Source organism: Grampus griseus, assembly GCF_964374135.1.
Source record: "Grampus griseus genome assembly, chromosome: 15".
Taxonomy (NCBI): domain Eukaryota; kingdom Metazoa; phylum Chordata; class Mammalia; order Artiodactyla; family Delphinidae; genus Grampus; species Grampus griseus.
The window spans coordinates 51,454,721-51,479,744 of NC_139009.1; the positions used below are offsets into that span (position 1 = coordinate 51,454,721).

Sequence of the window (25,024 nt, forward strand, 5' to 3'; positions counted from 1 at the left end):
TCTTTCCAGGTTTATTATCCTAGGATCCTGGTTCCACTTTGCTACTGTAGGGGCGGAAGCTATATCTTTTTCTTTCTACCCTTCTAGGTGCTTGGCTGGGGCTCTGTAACAAAAGATAGATAACAAGAGAAAAGCATACAGCTTTATTTAATGTAAGTTTTATATGGCAGGAGAGCCTTGATAAGGAAATTAAGACTCTGAAGAAGTGGTTAAAACTGAGTGTTGCTGTGATTTGATGAAGAGTGGAAAGTTGTGGGAAAATGTGATGGGACAAAAGGATATGAGCTAAGGGTAGTCAACTGGGAAAACTTAGTAAAGCCTGTTCTTCTCTCTGTCTTTGGAGGTAAGAATGTTCTGGGTATAGGGAGGGTACCTCTCACATGAGGGTCTTATGACCTGCTTCAGGGAGAAGGGGGAAGTCAGAGAATCCTTGCACCTGTCGTTTCTCAGGTTCCTTCAAATATTCAGTGTGCCAAGATGCCATATTTTGGGGTAGTGTGTCCTGAATCCTACCATTACACTATGGGGTTCCTAGTGTACCTCAACACACCACTATGTTTTGTGCTTGCACGTATAGGGATGTGCTATTTCACCTGCAACATACCTGGCTATTCACATTAAGCCTTTCTTTGACTGATTCAAACTGAGTTAATAATTATTTTCTTTCTTTCTCCACCAATTCTGATAGCTACTTCTAGGCACTAAGTAGTAACAACCCTTAGTTCATTGCATTTAAATAATTTATTGATACAGAGGAGGAAAAAATAATTTTCCCTCCCACTTTTCTGTTCTGGCTGGGACCCCTGTATCAAAAGACAGATTAATGAGAAAAACAGAGGTTTATTAATGTGTATACCTCATGTATACATGTGACATACCCAGGGAAAAATGAGTAACTCAAAGCAGTGGCTTAGAACTCCTGTTTATATACCATCTTCAGCCAAAGACAAAGGAAAGGACCATGTCCAGGAGCTCATTTATGGAGAGATGACAGGGAAAAGCATGGTAAACAAGTGTAAGTTATCGCAGATTTAAGTCGGTGCATTCTCCATTGATAAGGATCTAAAGTTGTCTTCTGGGATTGGTTTTTGTACTTTCTGGTAGACAGGGAAGGAGGGACACCTTTGAAAATGTATGTCCTGTTTTTAGGTGAATAGGAGAAGGGCTGTGAGCTTTCCTTGTATCTGCTTATTCTCAGTTGCCTTCAGCTCAAAAGAATCCTTATGCCAACGTGGTATATTTTGGGGTGGCATATTCTGCTACCCTTCATTTACATATTATTTTCCTTTACCAGAATGTAAGATTTTAGAGCAGAGTGTCTTATTCATTCTGTATCCCCTGGAGCCTAGCAGAATGATTGGCACAAAGCTCTCAACCAATATCTGTTGAGTGGAGAGTGAATGGAGATTAAAATAGAACTGGAAAAGGCAGAGGAGAGACAGGGAGCAAGGAGAGTTTATTGCAAAACTTAGGGGCCCCTGTATTTCCACATTATTTCAGTTCACATTTTAAATTTTAACATTTTGCAGAGCTGGAAAATCTTATAAAAACATGTATTGCTGGCCTGAGACCAAACAGCCTGTAAGCCATAATAGGAGCAGTTTAATAGGGGAAGCGACTAGCTGCTTAATGAGACTTAGAATGGGAACCTATCTGACCACAATGAAAAGGAAACCTGTTTAGCAGAAGGGCCACTAGTTAGATGCTTATAATTTCCTTTGAGCCAAGGCTCAGGGTATTTTCCTTGCTGTTGTCTCACAGCAATTAGGCAATTCTTTTAATAGGCCTGCGTCCAGGTTTATCATCTGCGAAACAGGTTGTGTTTTGAAATTTAATAAAATAAAGCTTGTGCTTTGATCCTTTTGTTTGAAACGCATTCTAAAAATGCGGCTGTTACCAGCCTTGAACAGTTATATTGGCAATAGCAGCCCCTGGTGGCACAGGGATGATTTTTTTTATTGGTCATCTTGGTGTTTTGGAACTTGTAGGCTCAAGCAGGCCCGGTGTTAAAAAACAAAATTCAACTGAGTAAATTTTAAAGATTTTACTGGCTTTATTCAGTGATTCATGAATCAGGCAACATCCAATCTAGCAAGTAGAAAGTAGCTCCAAGGAGCTGTACAAAATGAAAGACTTTTATAGACAGAAGGGAGTGGGAACATGGAAGTTACACTAGACAAAAAAGAAGGTTGGTTATTACAAGGTCACCTTCGTTTAGCAGATGGCAGGGATCTATCAGTTTACCTAACTGGTGTTGATTACAAGATTCCCAGTTGGTAATTAAGTCTCAGTTTGGTGATGTGGAGCCTAGCGTAAGTGACTCCATTTTGGGCCTCCTTCCTTATTTTTAACAAGTGATATGTCCAGGTATAACATACATTGGAATAAAAGTTGAATAATGATAGTGATATGCAGAATTTCCCCCTGCTTCTAATAAAAGAGCAATCTATTTATTGTAAGGATTAATTAGAACTGGGAGTACTAAGAGAGAGTTCTTAGAACCAGTGGAAAACTGGCAGGCTTACAGAAACTTCAGAGGGGTAAATTAACCCCTAGATATTGTAGACTACATTTGGTGTGTACTTGCATTTTGGGGAGAAAATATCTGAGGCCTCTATAAGATTCTGAAAGCATCTAATTTTATCAAAATGGTTATGAAACACTATGTAAGGTGTGTGGCTTTTCTCAGTAATGCAGAACACATGTTCTTTAAAGCTTTTCATTAAAAGAATTCTGATTTTAGGACACACATCTTTTTTTAAAACTGAAATACAGTTGATTTACAGTATTGTGTTAGTTTCAGGTATATAACAAAGTGATTCAGATATATATATATATTTTTCCAGATTATTTTCTATTATAGGTTATTATGAGATATTGAATATGGTTCCCTGTGCTATACAGTAAATCTTTGTTGCTTATCTATTTTATGTATAGTAGTTTGTACCTGTTAATCGCATATTCCTAATTTATCTCTCCCTTTCTTTCCTCTTTGGTAACGATAAGTTTGTTTTCTATGTCTGTGGGTCTGTTTCTGTTTTGTATATAAGTTCATTTGTATCATTTTTTTTTTTAGATTCACATATAAGCAATACCATATGATATTTGTCTTTCTCTGTCTGGCTTACTTTACTTAGTATGATATTCTCTAGGTCCATCCGTGTTGCTGTAAATGGCAATATTTCATTTTTTATGGCTGAGTAATATTCCATTATTCCAATAATATTCCAATATGTGTGTCTGTATACATATATATATGTATATATGTATGTATATATACCACATCTCCTTAAACCAATTGTCTGTTGATGGGCACTTTATTTATTTATTTTTATTGGCTGTGCAGTGCGGCTTATGGGATCTCACTCAGTTCCCCCACCAGGGATTGAACCCAGGCCATGTCAGTGAAAGCCCAGAATCCTAACCACTAGGCCACCAGGCAACTCTTGATGGGAACTTTATCTTTTCATTAAATAACTTTTTATTACAACAATATTATATGTACACTGTAGACATTTAGAAAAATCAGGTAAGCAGAAAGAAGCAAATAAAAGCCATCTGCTCAGAGATATACTTCATAACCATGTTGGTAAATAACTTTCCAGACTTTTTTTAGGCGGGTTGATAGATTCAACTATATAAACCTAAGGAACACATTGCAATGTAAGTGACAAACATTAGTATTACTAATGTGTAAAGAGATGTTAGAAATCACTGAAGTGACAAACCTCTGTAGAAGGTGGACAAGGAAATGGGAAGAAATACAAGCAGTCAATAACTATATATAAAAAAGTCCTCACGTCGGTCTTCCCTGGCGGTGCAGTGGTTGAGAGTCCGTCTGCCGATGCAGGGGACATGGGTTTGTGCCCCGGTCCGGGAAGATCCCACATGCCGCGGAGCGGCTGGGCCCGTGAGCCATGGCCGCTGAGCCTGCGCGTCCGGAGCCTGTGCTCCGCAACGGGAGAGGCCACAACAGTGAGAGGCCCGCGTACCGCAAAAAAAAAAAAAAAAAAAAAAAAAGTCCTCACGTAAAGGTGGTTGTTTAAAACAAGACAGCAGGCCCCAAATGGAGTCACTTATGCTAAACCAGTCCCACATCACCAAACCGAGAATTACAGTTTCACCTTTCCCAGAAATGGAATCTTAAACCAGCCAATCAGGAACCGCCTAATCAGCACTAGTTAGGTAATCTGCCTGATAGATCCCTGACGTCCCCTAAAGGAAGGTGACCTTGTAATAACCAACCTGCTTTTTTGTTTTGAGGTACAACTTCCTTATTCTCACTCCCTTCTGCCTATAAGTCTTTCATTTTGTACAGCTCCTTGGAGCACCTTTCTAGCTGAGATTGAATGCTTCCCTATTCATGAATTGTTGAATAAAGCCAATAAGACCTTTACAATTTACAAAGTTGAATTTTGTTTTTTTAACAGTTCAAAAGGTACAAATTCCATTTTTAAATAAGTCCTGGGGATGTAATGTACAGCATGTTAATTATAGTTAATAATAGTGTATTGTCTTTTTTTTTTTTGGCCGAGCTGTGTGGCTTGTGGGATCTTAGTTCCCCAAGGCCCTCGCAGTGAAAGCAAGGAGTCCTAACCACCGGACCGCCAGGGAATTCCTGAAAGTTGCTAAGAGAGTTAATCTTAAAAGCTGTCACCACAAGGAAAAAAAAATGTAGCTGTGTGGTGATGGATGTTAACTAGACTTATTGTAGCGATCATTTTGCAATATATACAAATATGGAATCATTATGCTGTACACTTGAAACTAACATAATGTTATATTGTCAATTATATAAATAAAAAAATTCACTCTCAAAATTTAAGAAATACATATTAAAACAATAAGATAGTATTTCTCATGTATCAGATAGAAAAGATTCTAAAGAATAATACCAATCAGTGTTAGTAAGGTTTCATGGAAATAAATGAGTACAGCCTTTCTGGTGGGTAATTTGGAAGTCATGTACTTAATAGTGCTTTCTATCCACTCACCACCCTTATTTTACTTTTTCCCTTACATGGACCATTCTCTGCAACTCCTGCAGGCACAATTAACAGGATGTATAGTTTATCTCTAGGTTTGTTTTTCTTGGAGTTCTGAAATCATCTCTGAATTTGCTTTTTAGAAAATTAATTCCTTTAGGGAAAGAACTATCTTATATCTTTTCTAGTATAAAGAATACCTCCTGACTTCAGGCAAATGCTGGATAAATATTAGTTAAAGTAGTCTAGATCAGTGATTCTCAGCAGCGTGGCACTACTTTGAAAGGGGTATTTCAGTTGTCACAATAATGGAGGGGGAGGAATGGCCGGGGCTGGACAGGCACCAAGGATACAAGACATCTTGCCATGCAGGGGACATTCGTATAGGTGAAAAACCTACCTGTTTATTATCGTCTGAGCCTGAAACGTAACATTTATACATTGAAATGCATATATTATAACTTTCTTTCCTTTTATTTTTATCCTAAATTACAGTTAGGTCATTATATTGATTTTTAAATTGTGATATAATTCACATACTGTGAAGTTCATTTTCTTTTAAAGTGTACAATTCAGTGGATTTAGTATATTCACAAAGTTGTACAATCATAGCCACTATGTACTTCTAGAACACTTTCATCATCCCCAAAAGAAACCCATTAACAGTCACTCTCCATTCCCCACTCCTCCAGTTGCTGGCAACCATTAATCTACTTTCTGTGTATATAGATTTGACTGTTCTGCACATTTCATATCAATGGGATCATACAATATCTGGCCCTTTCTGTTTGTCTTCTTTCACTTAGCATGTTTTTAAGGCTCATCCATGTTGCAGCATGTATCAGTAACTCATTCCTTTTTATTGGTGAATAATATATTGATTTTTGGAAATTATATGGGTAAGAAGTTATATTATCTATGCACTTTATTTTAGGATAGTAAAGAAAGTGTTAACAAAATATATGTTATAGAAAGGAACATTGGATCAGAGCCACTAATCTAGCTGGAAAGACAACACACATGTATGTAAAAAGGCAATTAACAACCCAAAAAAACATATTACCAGGGTATAGTTAAATTTTTCGTGGACAAAGGTGCACAGGTAAGGATTAGGCAGAGGTCAGATTTGAGTGATAGATGCTATTCAGTTAATGGATTGGCAAAGCTTGCAGTGAGATACAGCCATCCGAAAGTTAAACTGCCACCCGCATAGGATGCTACTCCGTCTAAAGTAATCTCCATTGAGCAATTTTTTTCTTCGACAAGCCCCTGGAGTGATGAAGGAAATAAGCGGAAGCAAAGTGAGCGGTATGGAACTTAATGGATTGATAGCTCCGCGGTGGCAAACCTAAGGGTTGGGTTTTGCAGAGCTGGGAGGGGCCAACACCGACCCCTGCTGGAACTCTGCCGCTACTTTCCTCTCGCGCCTTTGTCCAGCTGTTTAGGCCCATATCGGCTGCCGTGGCGGGGCCACGCTCAGCTGTTGGGGGCGGGGCCTCCACCAACTATGGCGGGCGAGCTTGAGGGCGCTAAGCCGCTGAGCGGGTTGTTGAGCGGCCTGGCTCAGGACGCTTTCCATGGGCACCCGGGCATCACGGAGGAGCTGCTGCGGAGTCAGCTCTATCCGGAGGTGCCACCTGAGGAGTTCCGCCCCTTTATGGCGAAGATGAAGGGGATTCTTAAGGTACCGCTACTCCCTGCAGCCTCCGCCGCGGAGTCGAATCTCTTCCCCGCCGCCCTCCGACTCGTCACCCCAGAAGCTGAAAGGCTTCCCTCCTCAGACCTCCGCTCCAGGGGCTCCACATTACGCTCCTTCAGATCCCCTGCACTCGCTCTGTCCCTTTTCTCACTTTCTTAGGGCTCCCCGCAGCAGTGCTGACCGACACCCACCGGAGAAAACTTGGGTTTTGTCTCCAGACACTTCTCTCTTGTGTAGGTTACGATTTCGAGTTGCCTCGGCGGATCTGTGCGCTCCATACTTTTTAAAATTAAGAGCGATCAAGCTATCAGCTTTCCCAGGCCGTGGAAGTGTTCAAGAATGTTAAAGTGGTCATGTGTATGCCGGGATAAGGGGTGGGTTAGCCGGAGTGAACCCCAGCCAAAGCAGTCCACTGTATGGTTAAGAGAGCACGTTCACCAGCTTGAAGTCAAAGAGTAGCTCAGCCTGTCCAATAGAAATGTAATGAGAGCCAGACATGCAATTTTTACAATTTCTAGTAGCCACATTAAAAAAGTAAAAAGAAAAAAGTGAAATTAATTTTAACATTTTGTTTAACCTTGTATATCCAAAGTATTATCTCTTCACGTGTAATCAATATACAAAATATTAATGAGATTTTTAGATTATTTTTTTCACTAAGTCTTTGAAATCTGGTGAGTATTTTACACTTAAAGCACATGTCAGTTTGGACTAGTCACATTCCAAGTGCTCAACAGTCACTTGTGGCTAATGGCTACCATATTGGACAACACTGGTGATAGGACTGAATCTAGTAATTAAGTGTACTCTAGAGATAACCTGTAAAAATTATTTTTGTGGGCCTCCTATGTGTTAGGAACTCTGTTAGACATGTTATATTTTATTTAATTTGTTTCTTGCAAAAACCTTACGTGGTGTACACCCATTTTAAAGATTAGGAAACAGGCTCAAGGAGTCTAAGCATTTAGCCTAAGCATTACACTTTGATTAAAGTCAGTGTTGATATTTCATCTGTTATACTTTTGCAGTTACTGTGTTTCAGAATTGCTTATGATACCTTAAAAAGGCAGTTATTTATTTTTTTTAAAGATTTTGTTGTTATGGACCATTTTTAAAGTCTTTATTGAATTTGTTACAATATATGTATATTTTTACATCTTTATTGGAGTATAATTGCTTTACAATGCTGTGTTAGTTCCTGCTATATAACAAAGTGAATCAGCTATATGTATACATATATCCCCATATCCCCTCCGTCTTGAACCTCCCCCTCATCCTCCCTATTCCACCCCTCTAGTTGGTCACAAAGCACCGAGCTGATCTCCCTGTGCTATGCGGCTACTTCCCACTGGCTATTTTACATTTGGTAGTGTATATATGTCCATGTCACTCTCTCACTTTGTCCCAGCTTCCCCTTCCCCCCAGCCCCCCACCCCCTAGTACTCAAGTCCATTCTCTACGTCTGCGTCTTTATTCCTGTCCTGCCCCTAGGTTCATCAGAACCATTTTTTTTTTAGATTCCATATATATGTGTTAGCATACAGTATTTGTTTTTCTCTTTCTGACTTACTTCACTCTGTATGACAGATTCTAGGTCCATCCACCTCACTACAAATAACTCATGTGCCACATCTACTTTATCCATTCATCCATCAGTGGACACTTAGGTTGCTTCCATGTCCTGGCTGTGGTAAATAGTGCTGCAGTGAACATTGTAGTACATGTCTCTTTTTGAATTATGGTTATGAATTTGTTACAATATTGCTTCTGTTTTATGTTTTGGTTTTTTGTCCACGAGGCATGTGGGATCTTAGCTCCTAACCAGGGATTGAACCCTCACCCCCTGCATTAGAAGGTGAAGTCTTAACCACTGGACCACCAGGGAAGTCCCCTATGTTTCTCTTTTCAAAACTGCTTTTGCTTAGAGGATTTGAATCTGGACAAAAGAAACAAAGCAATTATTTCACAGAAGGTAAATGGATTGTCTCATAGAAATGTAAGGAGTAATATCTCATATGTGATTCTAGACATTCTAAGTAATTTTAGTTGATATCATAAATCACTAGTGAATACCTTGTATTTCTATCTATCTAATATTACCCTTTGAGTGGTCAGAAAAGGTTTCCTAGAGAATTTGACATCTTACCTGAGTTTCTGAAGTGTTTGCTAGGTCTACAGGGGATGAGGATAAGGGACTGCAGGCCAAAAAGTAAGAACAGCACTTGTGTAGGCAATGTCTTAGGATTTCTAAATATTGGGGGCTACTTCTCTCTAGGTGGCCTGTATTTTGATTCTTTTGTTTTGTTATGCGATAAAAATTGCAGTATACTGCAAGAAAAGATTGTCTAGAAACTCTCTCTTATTTTCTTTAAAATACATTACTAAATAATATATAGGTCTTGCTCTCACTATTCTCAGTCCTCTGCCCGAGGCTAGAATACTTAAGTTTTCTGAGTGGTTTTTGAGTAGCATGGTTCTTTTGGTATTGGGAGTAGAATAGAAGATTTGCCTGTGCCTGGCAGCACAGCTTCTGCACAGCTGCTGGTCTGAGGTACCAAGGGAAATAGCCTTTGATTGTTTGACTTAAGGCTGAAACTATGGGCTCAAGATAACATCTAGTTCCAATCTTCGTTTACCTTATAAGCAACACTGAGGGATAAAACATCTCTCTAATTCTTATGGAAACGTAAAAAGCAAACATGATTTTTAAACAAAAAGCAGAGATGGAATGTCTAGCTGCAATAAAAGAGAACATACACAAATAAACATGATGCAAGGATGCTGTAGCATTTGGAAATAGAGGTCTGAGTGGACTACTGTGGACAGAAAAGAGATATTAGTTCCTTCTGGCAGATGGAGATGCCATTTTTGTTGGGTTTTTTCCCCCAAATAATTAATTATTTATTTAAAGCTGCATTGGGTCTTTGTTGCTGCATGCAGGCTTTCTCTAGTTGCGGCGAGCGGGGGCTACGCTTCGTTGTGGTGCGCGGGCTTCTCGCTGCGGTGGCTTCTCTTGTTGCGGAGCACGGGCTCTAGGCGCGTCGGCTTCAGTATTTGTGGTGCGCAGGCTCAGTAGTTGTGGCTCGCGGGCTCTAGAGCACAGGCTTAGTAGTTGTGGAGCACGGGCTTAGTTGCTCCGTGATATGTGGGATCTTCCCGGACCAGGGCTCGAACCCGTGTTCCCTGCATTGCAGGCAGATTCTTAACCACTGCGCCACCAGGGAAGCCCCGTTTTTGTTGTGCTTGAAGAACGTGTAGAGTATTTTAGACTGAAATGAAGGGCAGCCACATAGGGCATTTAGGCTAAGAATATAGCTGAGGTGGGGCAGGAAAATGTGGAGCAGCTTCAAGAAATGGTGAATAGCTCAACTTGACCAATGCATGGCCATACCCAATGTAGAGTATTGGTGTAGGAGGCAAGAAAAAGTGAACCAACTTTTTTATTCCTACTAACCTTTACTCCTGCATTTTTAGCAGGGTATTTTTTTTCCCTTCAATTAAAAAAATTTTGGTAAAGTACATAAAACATAAAATTTATCACCTTAACCATTTTAAAGTATGCAGTTCATTGGTATTAAATACATTCATAATATTGTGCATCCATCACAACCATCTGTATCTATAACTTTTCATCTTGTAAAACTGAAACTCTGTACCATTAAACAGTGACTCCCTATAAACCACTCCCCCACCCTTCTACTTTCTGTCTCTATGATTTTGACTACTCTAAGTATCTCATATAGGTGGAATCATACAGTATTTGTCTTTATGGTGACTGTCTTATTTCATTCAGCATAATGTCTTTAAGGTTCATCCATGTTGTGGTATATGTCAGAAATTCCTTACTTTTTAAGGCTGAATAATAGTCCATTGTATGTATATACCACATTTTGCTTATCCATTCACCTGTCAGTGGACACTTGGGTTGCTTCCTTGTTTTAGCTATTGTGAATAATGTTGCTATGAACATGGGTGTACAAATACTGCTTTGAAACCCTGCTTTCAATTCTTTTGGGTATATACCCAGAAGTGGGAATGCTGGATCATATGGTAATTCTGTTTTTAATTTTTTGAGGAACTGCCATTCTGTTTTCAACAGCAGCTGTGTCATTTTACATTCCCACCAACAGTGTACAAGAATTCCAATTTCTTCACATCCCCAGTTATTTTCTGTGTGTGTGTGTGTGTGTGTGTGTGTATGTGTGTGTGTTTTGATAGTAGTCATACTAATGAGTATGAAGTGAGCAGGGTATGTGTTTTTACATGTTGATGAGAGCACAGGTCAAAACAGTTTTTTCTTTTGTCTGTGGAGTCTCAACAATCTTGAATTCAACATGCAGGCTAGAATAAAAGCAGTGAGAAAAATACTAAAGAAAAAAATGTAGGAGTCTAAGCAGAGGGAAAAAAACTGAGCATAAAAATGGAGTAGTACCTCAATTGTCATTTGGTGGCCATACCTTTCAATCATCTATAGAACATCAAGTTCTATAAAGAGAGTGAAAATGAAAAGGGACAACAGGGATAGGAGGAAAGGGAAGGAGGGATGTGTAACTCCCGGCAGGGAATGGGCAGTGGGTACACATTAATAATCTCCTTATTGCCAGCTGCCTGCATTCATTTATTCATAGCCCGTGTTTCAAGTTCAGGTGCTTCCTGAGCTGTAGCCTTTCCCTCTAATCTTCACGTTCCTTGCCTGGGTGTAGTGTACTGATTGCTCACATTTGTACTGGTCCCTGTTTTCCACTTGAACTGGAGCTTTTCTACCTTACTTGGCTGGGATATTGACCCTCTGTAGCTTTGCCTGTTGATCACAAAAGGACAAACCCTTCATCTGCTTGTAGATACGTGAAGCTAACTGTTCACTTGCTTTAGTTTTATTTTTTGGTATCTCCTGTGAAGCAGTGAAATCAGTGAATTGAGAGTGGTGTGTTTAGTTAGGGAAATGACATCCTATATAAATACTCTGCCTTTTAAAAAAAAATATTTATTTATTTATTTAGTCTGTGCCAGGTTTTAGTTGGGGCACGCGTGACCTTTAGTTGCGGGATCACGGCATGTGGGATCTTTAGCTGTGGCATGAAGGATCTTTAGTTGTGGCATGTGGGCTCTTTTTAGTTGTGGCATGCATGTGGAATCTAATTCCCCAACCAGGGATCGAACCCAGGCCCCCTGCATTGGGAGCTGGGAGTCTTACCCACTGGTCCACCAGGGAAGTCCTACTCTGCCGTTTTTAGCTAATTATTTTTTTGCTCACATTTGTAATTTCAACTTCTCATAGATATGTGTTTGCATACTCTCTATTTCTTGCTCCTGCTGTTAACCTCGTGGGTATGCTCCTTAATTCTAGTTTACTAGAATTCTAGAGAAGGATCTTTAACTATGAAGCTGGATCACAGTTTGTACACTTATGTTCTGTATTCACTACTGCCCTCTGTTGGTGATGATATTATATTTCATCACTGAAATCTCATGTTAAACAAAAAAATTTTTTAAAAATATTTATTTATTTATTTAGGCTCCGCCGGGTCTTAGTTGTGGCATGCAGGCTCTTTAGTTGCAACATGCATGTGGGATCTAGTTCCCCGACCAGGGTTCGAACTCGGGCCCCTGTATTGGGAGCGCAGAGTCTTACCTACTGGACCACTAGGGAAGTCCCTAAACAAAAATTTTTGATGAAAATTCTATTGAATTTTTTGGGTCTATTGTTGATATAATTCTTTATTCAGTTCTGTCAATCAAATGTTAATTTTTCCATTTCTCTTTCCCTCTATAATTTTTTTTTCCTTTTTTAAAAAATTTATTTTATTTATCTTACTTTTGGCTGCATTGGGTCCTTGTTGCTGGCACGCAGGCTTTTTCTAGTTGCAGTGAGCAGGGGCTACTCTTCGTTGCAGTGCGCGGGCTTCTTATTGCGGTGGCTTCTCTTGTGGAACACAGGCTCTAGATGCACAGGCTTCAGTGGTTGTGGCTTGTGGGCTCTAGAGCACAGGCTCAGTAGTTGTGGCACACGGGCTTAGTTGCTCCGCAGCATGTGGGATCTTCCCAGACCAGGGATCGAACCCATGGATTCTTAACCAGTGCGCCACCAGGGAAGCCCTCCTTTTTTTTCTTTAATTGAAGTATAGTTGATTTACAATATATGTTTCAGGTATACAGCATAGCAATTCAATATTTTTATAGATTATACTCCATTTAAAGTTAGTACAAAATAATGGCTGTATTTCCCTGTGCTGTATAATCTATCCTTGTTGCTTATTTATTTTATACTATTTTCTCTATAATTTAAAATTTTAAAATGTTTAGATCTTATTTTATTTATTTCTTTATATTTATTTATTATTTATTTATTTAGGCTGTGCCGGGTCTTAGTTGCAGCCCGCGGGATCTTCATTGCAGTGTGCGGGATCTTTAGTTGCAACATGTGAACTCTTAGTTGCAGCATGCATGTGGGATCTAGTTCCCTGACCAGGGATTGAACCCGGGCCCCCTGCGTTGGGAGCGTGGAGTCTTACCCACTGGACCACCAGGGAAGTCCCTAGATCCTGTTTTAGAAGTCTACAAATACATGTGACAGCCTATGGATTGGCCTTCCTATTCCACTTCGGCCTCCTAGTCTATTCTCAGCACAGCTACCAGTGAACCTCTTTTTTCCCCCAACTTTATTGAGATGTAATTGACAAATAAACCAGTGATCTTTTTAAAACATACATCATACCTACTAACTCTCGTGCTTTCAACCATTCTATATTCATGGCTTCACCTCAAACTTCAAATAAGATCCAGTCCTTTTACCATAGCCTTCAAGTCCTTGTGATCTCCCCCTTACCTGTTTCTCTGATCTCATTGTCTTATTCGAGCCATACTAATCTTGTATTTATTTAAACCTGGTAGGTGCTTTCTGAATTTCTTTAGGACCTTTGCAGGTAGTTGTCCATATGCCTGCAGTGCTCTTCCCCCAGATATTCACATGGATTGTTCATTTACTTCATTCATTTTCTACTTAAAAGTGATTTCCTATGAGGTCTTCCCTGATCTATACAAAGAGCCTCACCCTTCCTCCCCACTCTTTTTGCCCTGCTTTGCTTATCTTCATACTTAGCACTAACTGAAGTTATGTACTTATTAGCTTGTTTATTTGTTGACTCCCCTATTATAATGTAAGCATTAAGAAGGCAAGACTTTATTATTATTTTTTCCTTTTTTATCACTAACACCTAAAACTGTTTCTGGCATGTGATATGCACTTAGTAAAAATCTGTAGAAAATGTGAATGAATGGATAGTGCTTAAATGTGGAGATTGCCATTGAAAAGGTAAGCACAGAGAGAAAACCGACACTACTTCTGTATGGGGAGAGCTGGAAGGTATAATACTCTGGAAGGTATAATCAGGGGTCAGCGAACTATGGCCCCTGGGAGAATCTGGCCTGCAATCCGTTTTTTATAAATACATTTTTATTGGAACATGGCCACATGCTCATTTATTTTCATCTTGCCTATGACAGCTTTCACCACTATAATAACAGAGTTGAGTGGTTGTGACAAAGATCTTGTGGCCTTCAAAGCCTAAGATATTTACTGTCTGAACCTTTACACAAAAAGTTTGCCGACCCCTGTTTCAGAATGTTCTTAAATTCATAATGTTTGGTATTTGCAAAAAAACATTCTATGTAAATTATAAGTTGGTTACTTGACTCAAATCTAAAATAGGAATATTTAGGAAATAGGGATTTGCTCTTATGTCCTCTTGAGGAATTTCACTAGTTTGTTCTTTATGCTCATGAGGTTTGTGGTAAATAAAAAATAAGCTTTGGGCTTCCCTGGTGGCGCAGTGGTTGAGAGTCCGCCTGCCGATGCAGGGGACGCGGGATCGTGCCCCGGTCCGGGAAGATCCCACATGCCGCGGAGCGGCTGGGCCCGTGAGCCGTGGCCGCTGAGCCTGCGCGTCCGGAGCCTGTGCTCCGCAACGGGAGAGGCCACAGCAGTGAGAGACCCGCGTACCGCAAAAAAAAAAAAAAAAAAGCTTTAATAATTCTGTAGTACTCAGTGTGTGTTCTTGGTAAAACATGGTTATAATTTGAACTTGGAATTTTTCTTCATATTCAGAGGATGTAAAATTTGTGTTTATTAATATAATTTAAAATAATATAAAATTTAATGTAAACTTGAGAATCGAGTTTTTACTGTCAACATATGAAAACTGGTTTAAATTTATTTGAGAAAATAATATCAGTAACATATATTAAGATTTAAAGTAGTAAAAGACTAAGAAATATTTGTATTTTATTTATTTTATTTATTTTAAATATTTATTTTAGGGCTTCCCTGGTGGCGCAGTGGTTGAGAGTCCGCCTGCCGATGCAGGGGACACGGGTTCGTGCTCCAGTCCGGGAGGATCCCACATGGCGCGGAGCGGCTGGGCCCGTGAGCCATGGCCGCTGAGGCTGCGCGTCCGGAGCCTGTGCTCTGCAACAGGAGAGGCCACGACAGTGAGAGGCCCGCATACCACACACACACAAAAATTTATTTTATTTATTTATATTTGGCTGCATTGGGTCTTCATTGCTCCGCTCGGGCTTTCTCTAGTTGTGGCGAGTGGGGGCTACTCTTCATTGTGGTGCGTGGGCTTCTCATTGCAGTGGCTTCTCTTGTTGTGGAGCACGGGCTCTAGGCACGTGGGCTTCAGTGGTTGTGGCATGCGATCTCAATAGTTGTGGCTCATGGGCTCTAGAGCGCAGGCTCAGTAGTTGTGGTGCACGGACTTAGTTGCTTCGCGGCATGTGGGATCTTCCCGGACCAAGGATCGAACCCATGTCCCCTGCATTGGCAGGAGGATTCTTAACCACTGCGTCACCACGGAAGGCCTGAAATATTTGTATTTTAAATACCTGGTTTTGTCTCTTCTCTTGAAGCTATGAAAATTTATAATTTTTTTGAGAATTAGATTGACTGGAAAGGAAAGACCTGTGGTAATACAGTTTTTGTATATCTTATAATGGGGATAGGTCATGTGACGTATGCTGGATTTAATTTAATTTTTAATTTTGCAAACATTCAGCTACCTATATGCTTTCTCTTAATAATTTGTATTGTAAATATTATTTAACTTTATTAAAGAAAGTATAGAAATTTGAAATGTGTAAAAACACACACTATCATCTGCTGACATGACCATTATTAATATTTTTGTACATTTATTCATCCAACAAATATTTATTAAGCATACATATTTTTTTAATGGAGAGTAGACTTTTTTTTTTTTTTTTTTCCGGTACGCGGGCCTCTCACTGTTGTGGCCTCTCCCGCTGCGGAGCATAGGCTCCGGACGCGCAGGCTGAGCGGCCATGGCTCACAGGCCCAGCCGCTCAGCGGCATGTGGGATCTTCCTGGACCAGGGCACGAACCCGTGTCCCCTGCATCGGCAGGCAGACTCTCAACCACTGCGCCACCAGGGAAGCCCGAGAGTAGACTTTTTTAATTGGTATTTTCACCATTGTGTTTAATGTGTTCATTTAATTTAGAGCCGGTAAGCAAGTCCACGAAAGGAACGTCACCAACTAAATGGTTTACGTTACTCCTCCAGTGTAGTAAAATTTTCAATACATCTTGGTTGTCCTTTTTACAAATCCTCCAGAACCTCACGAAGTGCTTGGCCCGTGGTGGGCAGTAGTAAATCCATCTTCATTAAGCAGCAACTATTAAAAAATAATTGAAATTCTGTTAGAGGTACTAATTGAAGATATTCTATATTTACTTCACCTGACTCCTAAAACGTAAAATAAAAGACAGCGTACAGATACCTAGGCCTGTGTAACAGTGAAGAAAACTCAGCTTGGAAAGAGTTGGTCATTGGCCAACAAGAAATTTCAACAAATTTAGACTTGATGGGATTCAGTGGCCTCTGGGAGATGGGGGGGGGGGTGCCCAACCCGGGCACCACCTGACTTCCCTAAGCATCTTAATTATATACCATGCACTATGCTTGGGATAGTGCAATAAACATCACAGCTGTAGTCCCTGCCCCAGTGGATCAGATAGCTCCAGGAGAATATAGGCATTAAGCTAATGGTTAGGGGTATTTGGAAAAGGCAGTCACAGCGTACTCTGTGTCAACTTAAGTAAATTATAGGCAGTTTAGAGTAGCTCCTAGCCCACTTGACAGCGTGAACAAAGAAAGAGAAAAGGGGGGAAAAGTCCTACTTTTTAAAATTTTTTGGCTGCATTGGGTCTTAGTTGCGGCATGTGGGCTCTTCGTTGTGGTGTGCAGGCTCCTTTCTAGTTGTGGCACATGGGGTCCAGAGTGTGTGGGCTCTGTAGTTGCGGCTCTCTGGCTCTTTAGTTGTGGCACGTGGGCTTAGTTGCCCCGCGGTATGTGGGATCTTAGTTCCCCGACCAGGGATTGAACTGGCATCCCCTTCATTGCAAGATGGATTCTTAACCATTGGAAAACCAGGGAAGTCCCAGTCTTACTTTTTAGATATAGTGGACTAAAAAGAAAAGATAGAAACAGCACAGAACTAACTTCCCCTAGTTGTGTAGCCCTGGTCCCAAGGTTGAGGTTTCTCATGAATATGGCTGATGAAAGTCATGATAATGTCTTTCCTGGATGAGTATATGGCTGCTCTGGGATCTAATTTTCAGTTTCTTGCCTTGATCTTTGGGACTGTATTGGCTGTCAGAGTGTCTCTTGACCAGACCAAGATGTGTGCTGTAGTAGCTCCATCTTCTCACTGGGGCTCAGCTTACTTACTGTGCCTCTTCTCAGATCCTGAAGCATGTTCTCAAGTAGCTCCTTAAGAAAGGATATATGAGAGGTAATTTCTTTCTTTTTAAGTCATAAAAGATATATTTATTCTAGTCTCACACTTAATTGCTAATTTGGCTGAGAAGATATTTCTAGGTTGTGAATAATTGAGTCACAGTTTTGAAGGCATTGTTTCACTGAATGTGACTTGTCTTTTTCTCTCTCTGGAAGCTTTTAGGATTTTCTCTTTGTCCTTTATTTCCTCGAATGTCACTGATGTATGATTTTCATTTCATTCTTTGGGCTACTGTGTGCCCTTTCAATCTGGAGACTCATGACCCTTTAGTTCTGGGAAAAGTTGTATTTCTACTTTATTTTCTTTTTTCTTTAATTGAAGTATAGTTGTTTTACAATGTTGTGTTAATTTCTGCTGTACAGCAAAGTGACTCAGTTATACATACATATATGTGTGTGTGTGTATATATATATATATATATACATTCTTTTTTTAAATAAATTTATTTATTTTATTTTTAGCTGCTTTGGGTCTTCGTTGCTGCGCGCGGGCTTTCTCTAGCTGTGGTGAGCTGGGGCTACTCTTCATTGCGGTGTGCGTGCTTCTCATTGTGGTGGCTTCTCTTGTTGCAGAGCATGGGCTCTAGGTGCGCAGGCTTCAGTAGTTGTGGCACATGGGCCCAGTAGTTGCGACTCATGGGCTCTAGAGTGCAGGCTCATAGTTGTGGCGCACGGGCTTAGTTGCTCTGCAGCATGTGGGATCTTCCTGGATGAGGGCTCGAACCCGTGTCCTGTGCATTGGCAGGTGGATTCTTAACCACTGCACCACCAGGGAAGCCCTACATTCTCTTTTATATTCTTTTCCATTATGGTTTATCCCAGGACATTGAATATAGTTCCCTGTGCTATACAGTAGGACCTTGGTATCCACCCATTCTATATGTAATAGTTTGCATCTACTAACCCCAAACTCCCAGTCCATCCCTCCCCCACCTCCCCTCCCCCTTGCCAACACAAGTCTGTTCTCTATGAGTGTGTTTCTGCTTCATAGATAGGTTCATTTGTGTCATGTTAGATGCTACATATAAGTGATATCATATGGTATTTGTCTTTCTCTTTCTGACTTACTTCACTTAGTATGATAATCTCTAGTTGCATCCATGTTGATGCAAATGGCATTATTTCGTTCTTTTTTTATGGCTGAGTAGTATTCCGTTGTATCATATCTTCTTCATGTACCATATTTTCTTTATCTATTCATCTGTCAGTGGACATTTAGGTTGGTTATTTTCTTATCTCTTTTTTTCTCTATTCTCTTTCTAGCACTCTGATTTTTCAAATGTTAGACCTTCTAGACTGAATCCTCAAATTTTCTTTTATTTTCTCTATTTTCCATTTATTTGTTTTTTCTTCTACTGTTTGGTAGACTTCTCAACTTTGCCTTCTAGCCTTTTCTTTTTCGGCTGCACCACACATCATATAGGATCTTAGTTCCCCTGCCAGGGATTGAACCCACACCCCCCGCAGTGGAAGCGTGGAGTCTTAACCACTGGACCGCCAGGGAAGTCCCCTTTCTAGCCTTTTAATTGAACTTTTCATTAGATCATGTTTTTAATTTCCAAGAGTTTTGTTTTGGTATGGACAATATCCTATATTTAGCCAATGTAGGAAAGGAAGAAGTTTTTCCTTGACTCTCTTGGGATTCCTGGCCAGGTCTGAAATTTAAACTGACAAAGACAGATTGACAGGAGAGAAGTGTACAAATTTTTTAAAAAATAAATTTATTTAATTAATTTATTATTTTTGGCTGCCTTCGTTGCTGCGTGTGGGCTTTCTCTAGTTGCAGTGAGCGGGGGCTACTCTTCATTGCGGTGCACGGGCTTTTCATTGCAGTGGCTTCTCTTGTTGCAGAGCATGGGCTCTAGGTGTGTGGGCTTCCGTAGCTGTGGCCTGTGGGCTCTAGAGCACAGGCTGAGTAGTTGTGGCGCACGGGCTTAATTGCTCCGTGGCATGTGGAATCTTCCCGGACCAGGGCTAGAACCCGTATCCCCTGCATTGGCAGGCAGATTCTTAACCACTGCACCACCAGGGAAGCCCCGAGAAGTGTCCAAATTTGTTTAATATAAGTTTTATGTGACAAGGGAGCCTTCAGAAGGAAATGAAAACCCAAAGAAACAGACCTGAGTATTTTATGATATGTTTGGTGAAGAGTGGACAGTTCATGGAGAAATAGGATAGGTTAAGGAATATGAAGTAATTGTAGTAAACTGAGGGAATTTAGCAAGGCCTGTTTGTAGGCTGCTGCTTGGCATTCCTTTGTTTTGCGAGATAAGAATGGATGTTCCATTCCTCTGTGTATAGTGAGGGCACCTCTCACATGAGGGTTTTATGACCTATTTTGGGGAGAAGGTTGGTGAGGAGGTCAGGGTGACTTTCCTCCTCTTCCTTTTCTTAAATTACTTCACCTTAAGATATTCAATATGCCAAGGTGCCATAATTTGGGGTAGAATGTCCACAACCTCATCACCACCAGCCTCTCCTCTCTTTTTTAAAATACAAGGAGGAGGGGCTTCCCTGGTGAGGCAGTGGTTGAGAGTCCGCCTGCCGATGCAGGGGACACGGGTTCGTGCTCCGGTCCGGGAGGATCCCACATGCTGCGGAGTGGCTGGGCCCGTGAGCCATGGCCACTGAGCCTGCGCATCCGGAGCCTGTGCTCCGCAACGGGAGAGGCCACAACAGTGAGAGGCCCACGTACCGCAAAAAACAAAAAACAAAAACAAAAACAAGGGGGAGCATACAATACATAATTTTCTGCATTTGGCTTTTAAAAAATTTGACTCTATATTTCTGAATATGTATTTTTTTCTTCTGGCTGTGTTAGGTCTTCGCTGCTGCGCACAGACTTTCTCTAGTGGCAGTGAGCGTGGGCTACTCTTCGTTGCGGTGAGCGGGCATCTCATTGCGGTGGCTTCTCTTATTGTGGAGCACAGGATCTAGGCATGCAGTAGTTGCAGCACACTGGCTCAGTAGTTGCGACACACGGGCCCTAGAGTGCGTGGGCTTCAGTAGTTGTGGCGCATGGGCTCAGTAGTTGCAGTGTGAGGGCTCTAGGCCGTGTGGGCTTCAGTAGTTGTGGTGCAGGCTTCAGTAATTGTGGCTCGTAGGCTCTAGAGCGCAGGCTCAGTAGTTGTGGTGCATGGGTTTATTTGCACCACAGCATCTGGGATTTTCCCGGACCAGGGCTCGAACCCGTGTCCCCTGCATTGGCAGGCGGATTCTTAACCAGTGTGCCACCAGGGAAGCCCCAATAACCTGCAAACTTTTGTGGAAAGTACATATGGTAAAAGCAGAGGCTTAAAGTGAATTTGGTATCAAGTTTACAAAATGACTCGAGGTCACTGCCCATTAGTGATTTTGTTATTGTTGTCAAAGAATGGTTTTACCAGCTTTTCTTTTGAAATTTCTCTTGTGGCATATATGCAGTGGAAAAGCCAGTTGTGAAAAAGCCATAATGCTTTTAAATATTGAGCTTTCTTGTCTCTGAAGTAGAGTTTTCGGATTTATTATATAATGATTAAAAATTTTACTGTGTAAGATATTTTAGAATCTGGTATTGGCCTTTCTTTACAAATGAAGAAAAGTATGTAAAGTAGTATCTTTTTGATACTTGAGTCAGTTTAAGAACAAACTTCACCTGTATACGTTTTGGACAGTAAATATTAAGTAATAAGAAATTAACTTGAGTATAAAAAATGGATGCAAAATATCTGGTCTTAAAATGTTTAAATCTTAAAATGTTTAGATCAGGAGACATGAATAGGATAGACTGAAAACATTTGACTTATTCTATCATATTTTCAGGATTCATTTGTCTTCTGTCTTAACTATAAGCAGTAATTCTCTTTTTCTACTTTAGATGGCAGTAGAATATTGGCTTGCTAGTAACACTGATAAGATATGTTGGAAACAACGTAATGTTTAAAATGTTCTTTCTCTTGAATTGTTCTAGTTCAGAAAACAAAGTTGGCCACTCAACAATAAGAATTTCTTATCCAAAAGAAGTCTAAATATTTTGTTTGATATACTGAATTTAGTAATATCATTTTCTGGAAAACTTAAAGCTTTGTAAACAGATTCCTTTTGCTATAGTTCTTTAGGTTTTGTGTAAGTAAATTTTACTAATTTCATTGATGATTTTTAAAAATTTAATTTTATTTTTATAATATATTTTTAACTGAGATATAGTTGATGTACAGTATTATATAAGTTACAGGTGTACAACATAGTGATTCACAATTTTTAAAGGTTATAGTCTATTTATAGTTATTATAAAATATTGGCTATATTCCCTGTGTTGTACAATATATCCTGTAACTTATTTATTTTATACATAATAGTTTGTACCTATTAATCCCCAACCCCTATCTTGCCCCTCCCTCACTTTTGGGAATTAAGATAATAACTCATGAGATGTACTCCTACTTCTCTGAAGGATTGGCAAACAACTATTTGATGTTATATTTTTTGTGTCACGGGACATCACATGATAAAGCAGCAACTGCACATTACCAGCTAGAATTTGCAGATTATGTGAATAGGCTCAAATGTCCTGTAATGAGGTGTTCTGTAAGTTTTTTTCCTTTCTTTCTTCGTTTAGAGTAAAATGCGTATTAATTGAAGACCTTTTTTTGGTTCTCCTATCTCAAAGCAACTATTCTAGGTCTGAAAACTTGACTTGGGTTGAAGGAGTTCCTGGGTAGGAATATTTTTAAAGAAAATTTCTATCTTTGATTTACCTATCAAATACAGTCAGTCCTGCTTATTCATGGCTTCTGCATCAGAGGATACAGAAGGACAACTGTATTATGCCATTTCATATAAGAGACTTGAGCATCTGTGATCTGTGGACACCAAGGGACAACTGTATTTATTGAGTCTCTAATGTGCTATACCCTGCTCTGTACACAAAGGTGAATGTGGTAGTCCATGTCTTAAAGAATCCTGTATTATATGGTAAATGCCTTAAGAAAGGCATAAATAATGTGTTCTGCTAGAATGGATCCTAGTTTATAATCCTTATAAACTACAGAAATATAAAAAGTCAGGGGGTTTTGGTCATAATAAAACACCTACTTCTTTTGGCTTTGTTTTAACTTAGAATGTAATTTTTATAAATTTTAACTTCCTTTAAGGTTCATCTTTAATAAAAATTTATGTTTCAACTAGTTCCTTTTTTAAAAAAGAAAGCCATATGATACTAAATTGTAGAAATTTTGGTATGGGTTGTGTTATGTGTGCTGTATGTATGATTAAATTTAATGTTTTTATATGCCAATATGGGATTATCTCTGAAAGATACTGTTCTCTGTCATGACATCTGATTTCTTCCACAATTTTCTATAGAGTTCTTCCTTCCTCCCTTCCTTCCTTCCTCCCTCCCTCCCTCCCTTCCTCCCTCCCTCCCTCCCTTCCTCCCTCCCTCCCTCCCCTCCCCCTCCCCCTCCCTCCCTCCCCCTCCCCCTCCCTCCCCCCGCCCCCTCCCTTCCTCCCTCCCTCCTTCCTCCCTCCCTCCCTTTCTTCCTTCCTTCCTTCCTTCCTTCCTTTCAGCTGTGACGGGTCTTAGTTGGGACTTAGTTGGGATCTTCGTTGCCACGCACGGACTCTTCATTGCAGCGCGTGGGATTCTCTCTAATTGTGGCATGTGGGATCCAGGGCATGTGGGCTCTGTAGTTGAGGTACACGAGTTCAGTAGTTGTGGCTCACGGGCTTAGTTTCCCCGGGCATGTGGGATCTTAGTTCCCTGACCAGGGATCGAACCTGCCTACCCTGCATTGGAAGGCGAATTCTTTACCACTGGACCACTGGGGAAGTCCCTATAGACCTATTTCTATACAAAGAAGCTACCATTTATGAAATCCTTAAATTTCCGATATGTTTTTCCTGAGCATATATTACATAGCATATATTATATTTGATTATTAAGAAATAATCAAACATTTACAAATCATTTATCATTTATTTAAAATATGTTTGTTTATTCAGACAAACATTTATTGAGTACCTGCTATGTCCCAGGTCCTGTGCCTGGCACTGGAAATATGAATGAACCAAACTGACAATTTTGCTGCTTCCTGAACCTTACACTGAAGAGGGGCTGTGATTTCCTGACAGTAAACAAGAATATGTGCATAAAGGAATGGTGGCAGAAAATGTATTCATTTTTTATGTACTTCCTCCCCTTCACCTCTAATAATCTTTTTTGATCCATTAAAGTCAATGACAGACACTTCCCTGGGATAATGAATCTTATATCATTAGTATCTTTGATTTTCTTTTAAGAAAACCACTAGATTTTACTTAAAATCAAGGTGATAGATGTTAACATATTAATCTTATATAAATTTCATGTTTAGAACGAAATCTCCTAGTATGTTATTTTTTTACCATCCAGATTTGCTTGGTATATAATAAATTTCTTGGTATAGAGATATAAAGTGACTTAATTTTTCTATTGAGGATTCCACTCCTATACATATATCATACATGAGATGTACTCTTCTTTAGATCTCTTTAATTATCTGTCCCTAAAGTCAGTGGACCTTTGTATCTTTTCTGGCTTTTCAGCTAGTTCCCTAGAAAGAACACTTAAATTTTATTTTCAGACACTTGTTAATTGAATATAGCATACATAAAGAAAGGTATACAAATCACATGTGTGCAGCTTAATGAATTTTCACAAACTGAACATACCCATATAACCAGACCCTGATCAAGAAACCAAATACTACTAGCACTCTGGAGCCCTCCTTATGCCCTCTTCCTGTCACTAGGCACCCACCTCCAAGGGAAGCACTTTCCTAACTTGTAATACCATAGTTTAGTTTTGCCTGTTTGTGAACTTTATATAAATGGAATCTTATAGTACATACTCTTGTGTCTGGTTTCTTTCACTCAACATGTTTATGAGATTCAGCATTATTGCATATAGTTGTAGAGTCATTCATTCTTATTGCTGTAGAGGAGGGGTCAGTAAACTATGCCCCATAGGCTAAATCTGGTCTCCTGCCTCTTTTTGTATAGCCAGTGAGCTAAGAATAGTTTCTACTTTTTTTAATGGTTTAAGAAAAAGAATTTTTTTGTGGCACACGAAAATTATATGAAATTCAAGTTTCAGTGTCCATAATAAAGTGTATGGTTGCTTTTGCTCTACAAGGGCAGCATTAAGTAATTGCAATAGAGACGGGATGATTGGCAAAGCCTAAAATACTTACTGTCTGCCCTTTATAGGAAAAATTTGCCAACTCCTGCTGAATACACCAGTGTTTGAATATATCACAATATGCTTATCCATTCTACTGTTGTTAGGGATTTGAGAAGTTTCTAGTTTTTGCCTTATTATGGATAGAAGATACTACTTTTCTTTTTATAAGTTTAATTATTTATTTTATTTTTATTTTTGGCTGTGTTGGGTCTTTGTTGCTGCATGCGGGCTTTCTCTAGCTGCGGCGAGCGGGGGCCATTCTCCTTTGCGGTGGGCAGGCTTCTCATTGCGGTGGCTTCTCTTGCTGCGGAGCACAGGCTCT

At 39.9% G+C, this 25,024-nt stretch overlaps 1 protein-coding gene across 1 annotated transcript in view; it reads left to right on the forward strand.

The window, feature by feature from the left end:
* Positions 1 to 6,482: 6,482 nt before the first annotated feature.
* The window catches only part of COMMD1 (copper metabolism domain containing 1), a 148,927-nt gene continuing 130,385 nt past the window's right edge, over positions 6,483 to 25,024 (forward strand). Inside the window, exon 1 of the mRNA XM_082672583.1 lies at positions 6,483 to 6,669. Coding sequence (XP_082528709.1) covers positions 6,493 to 6,669 — 177 coding nt within the window. The 5' untranslated portion in view covers positions 6,483 to 6,492. The remainder of the gene's footprint in view (positions 6,670 to 25,024) is intronic.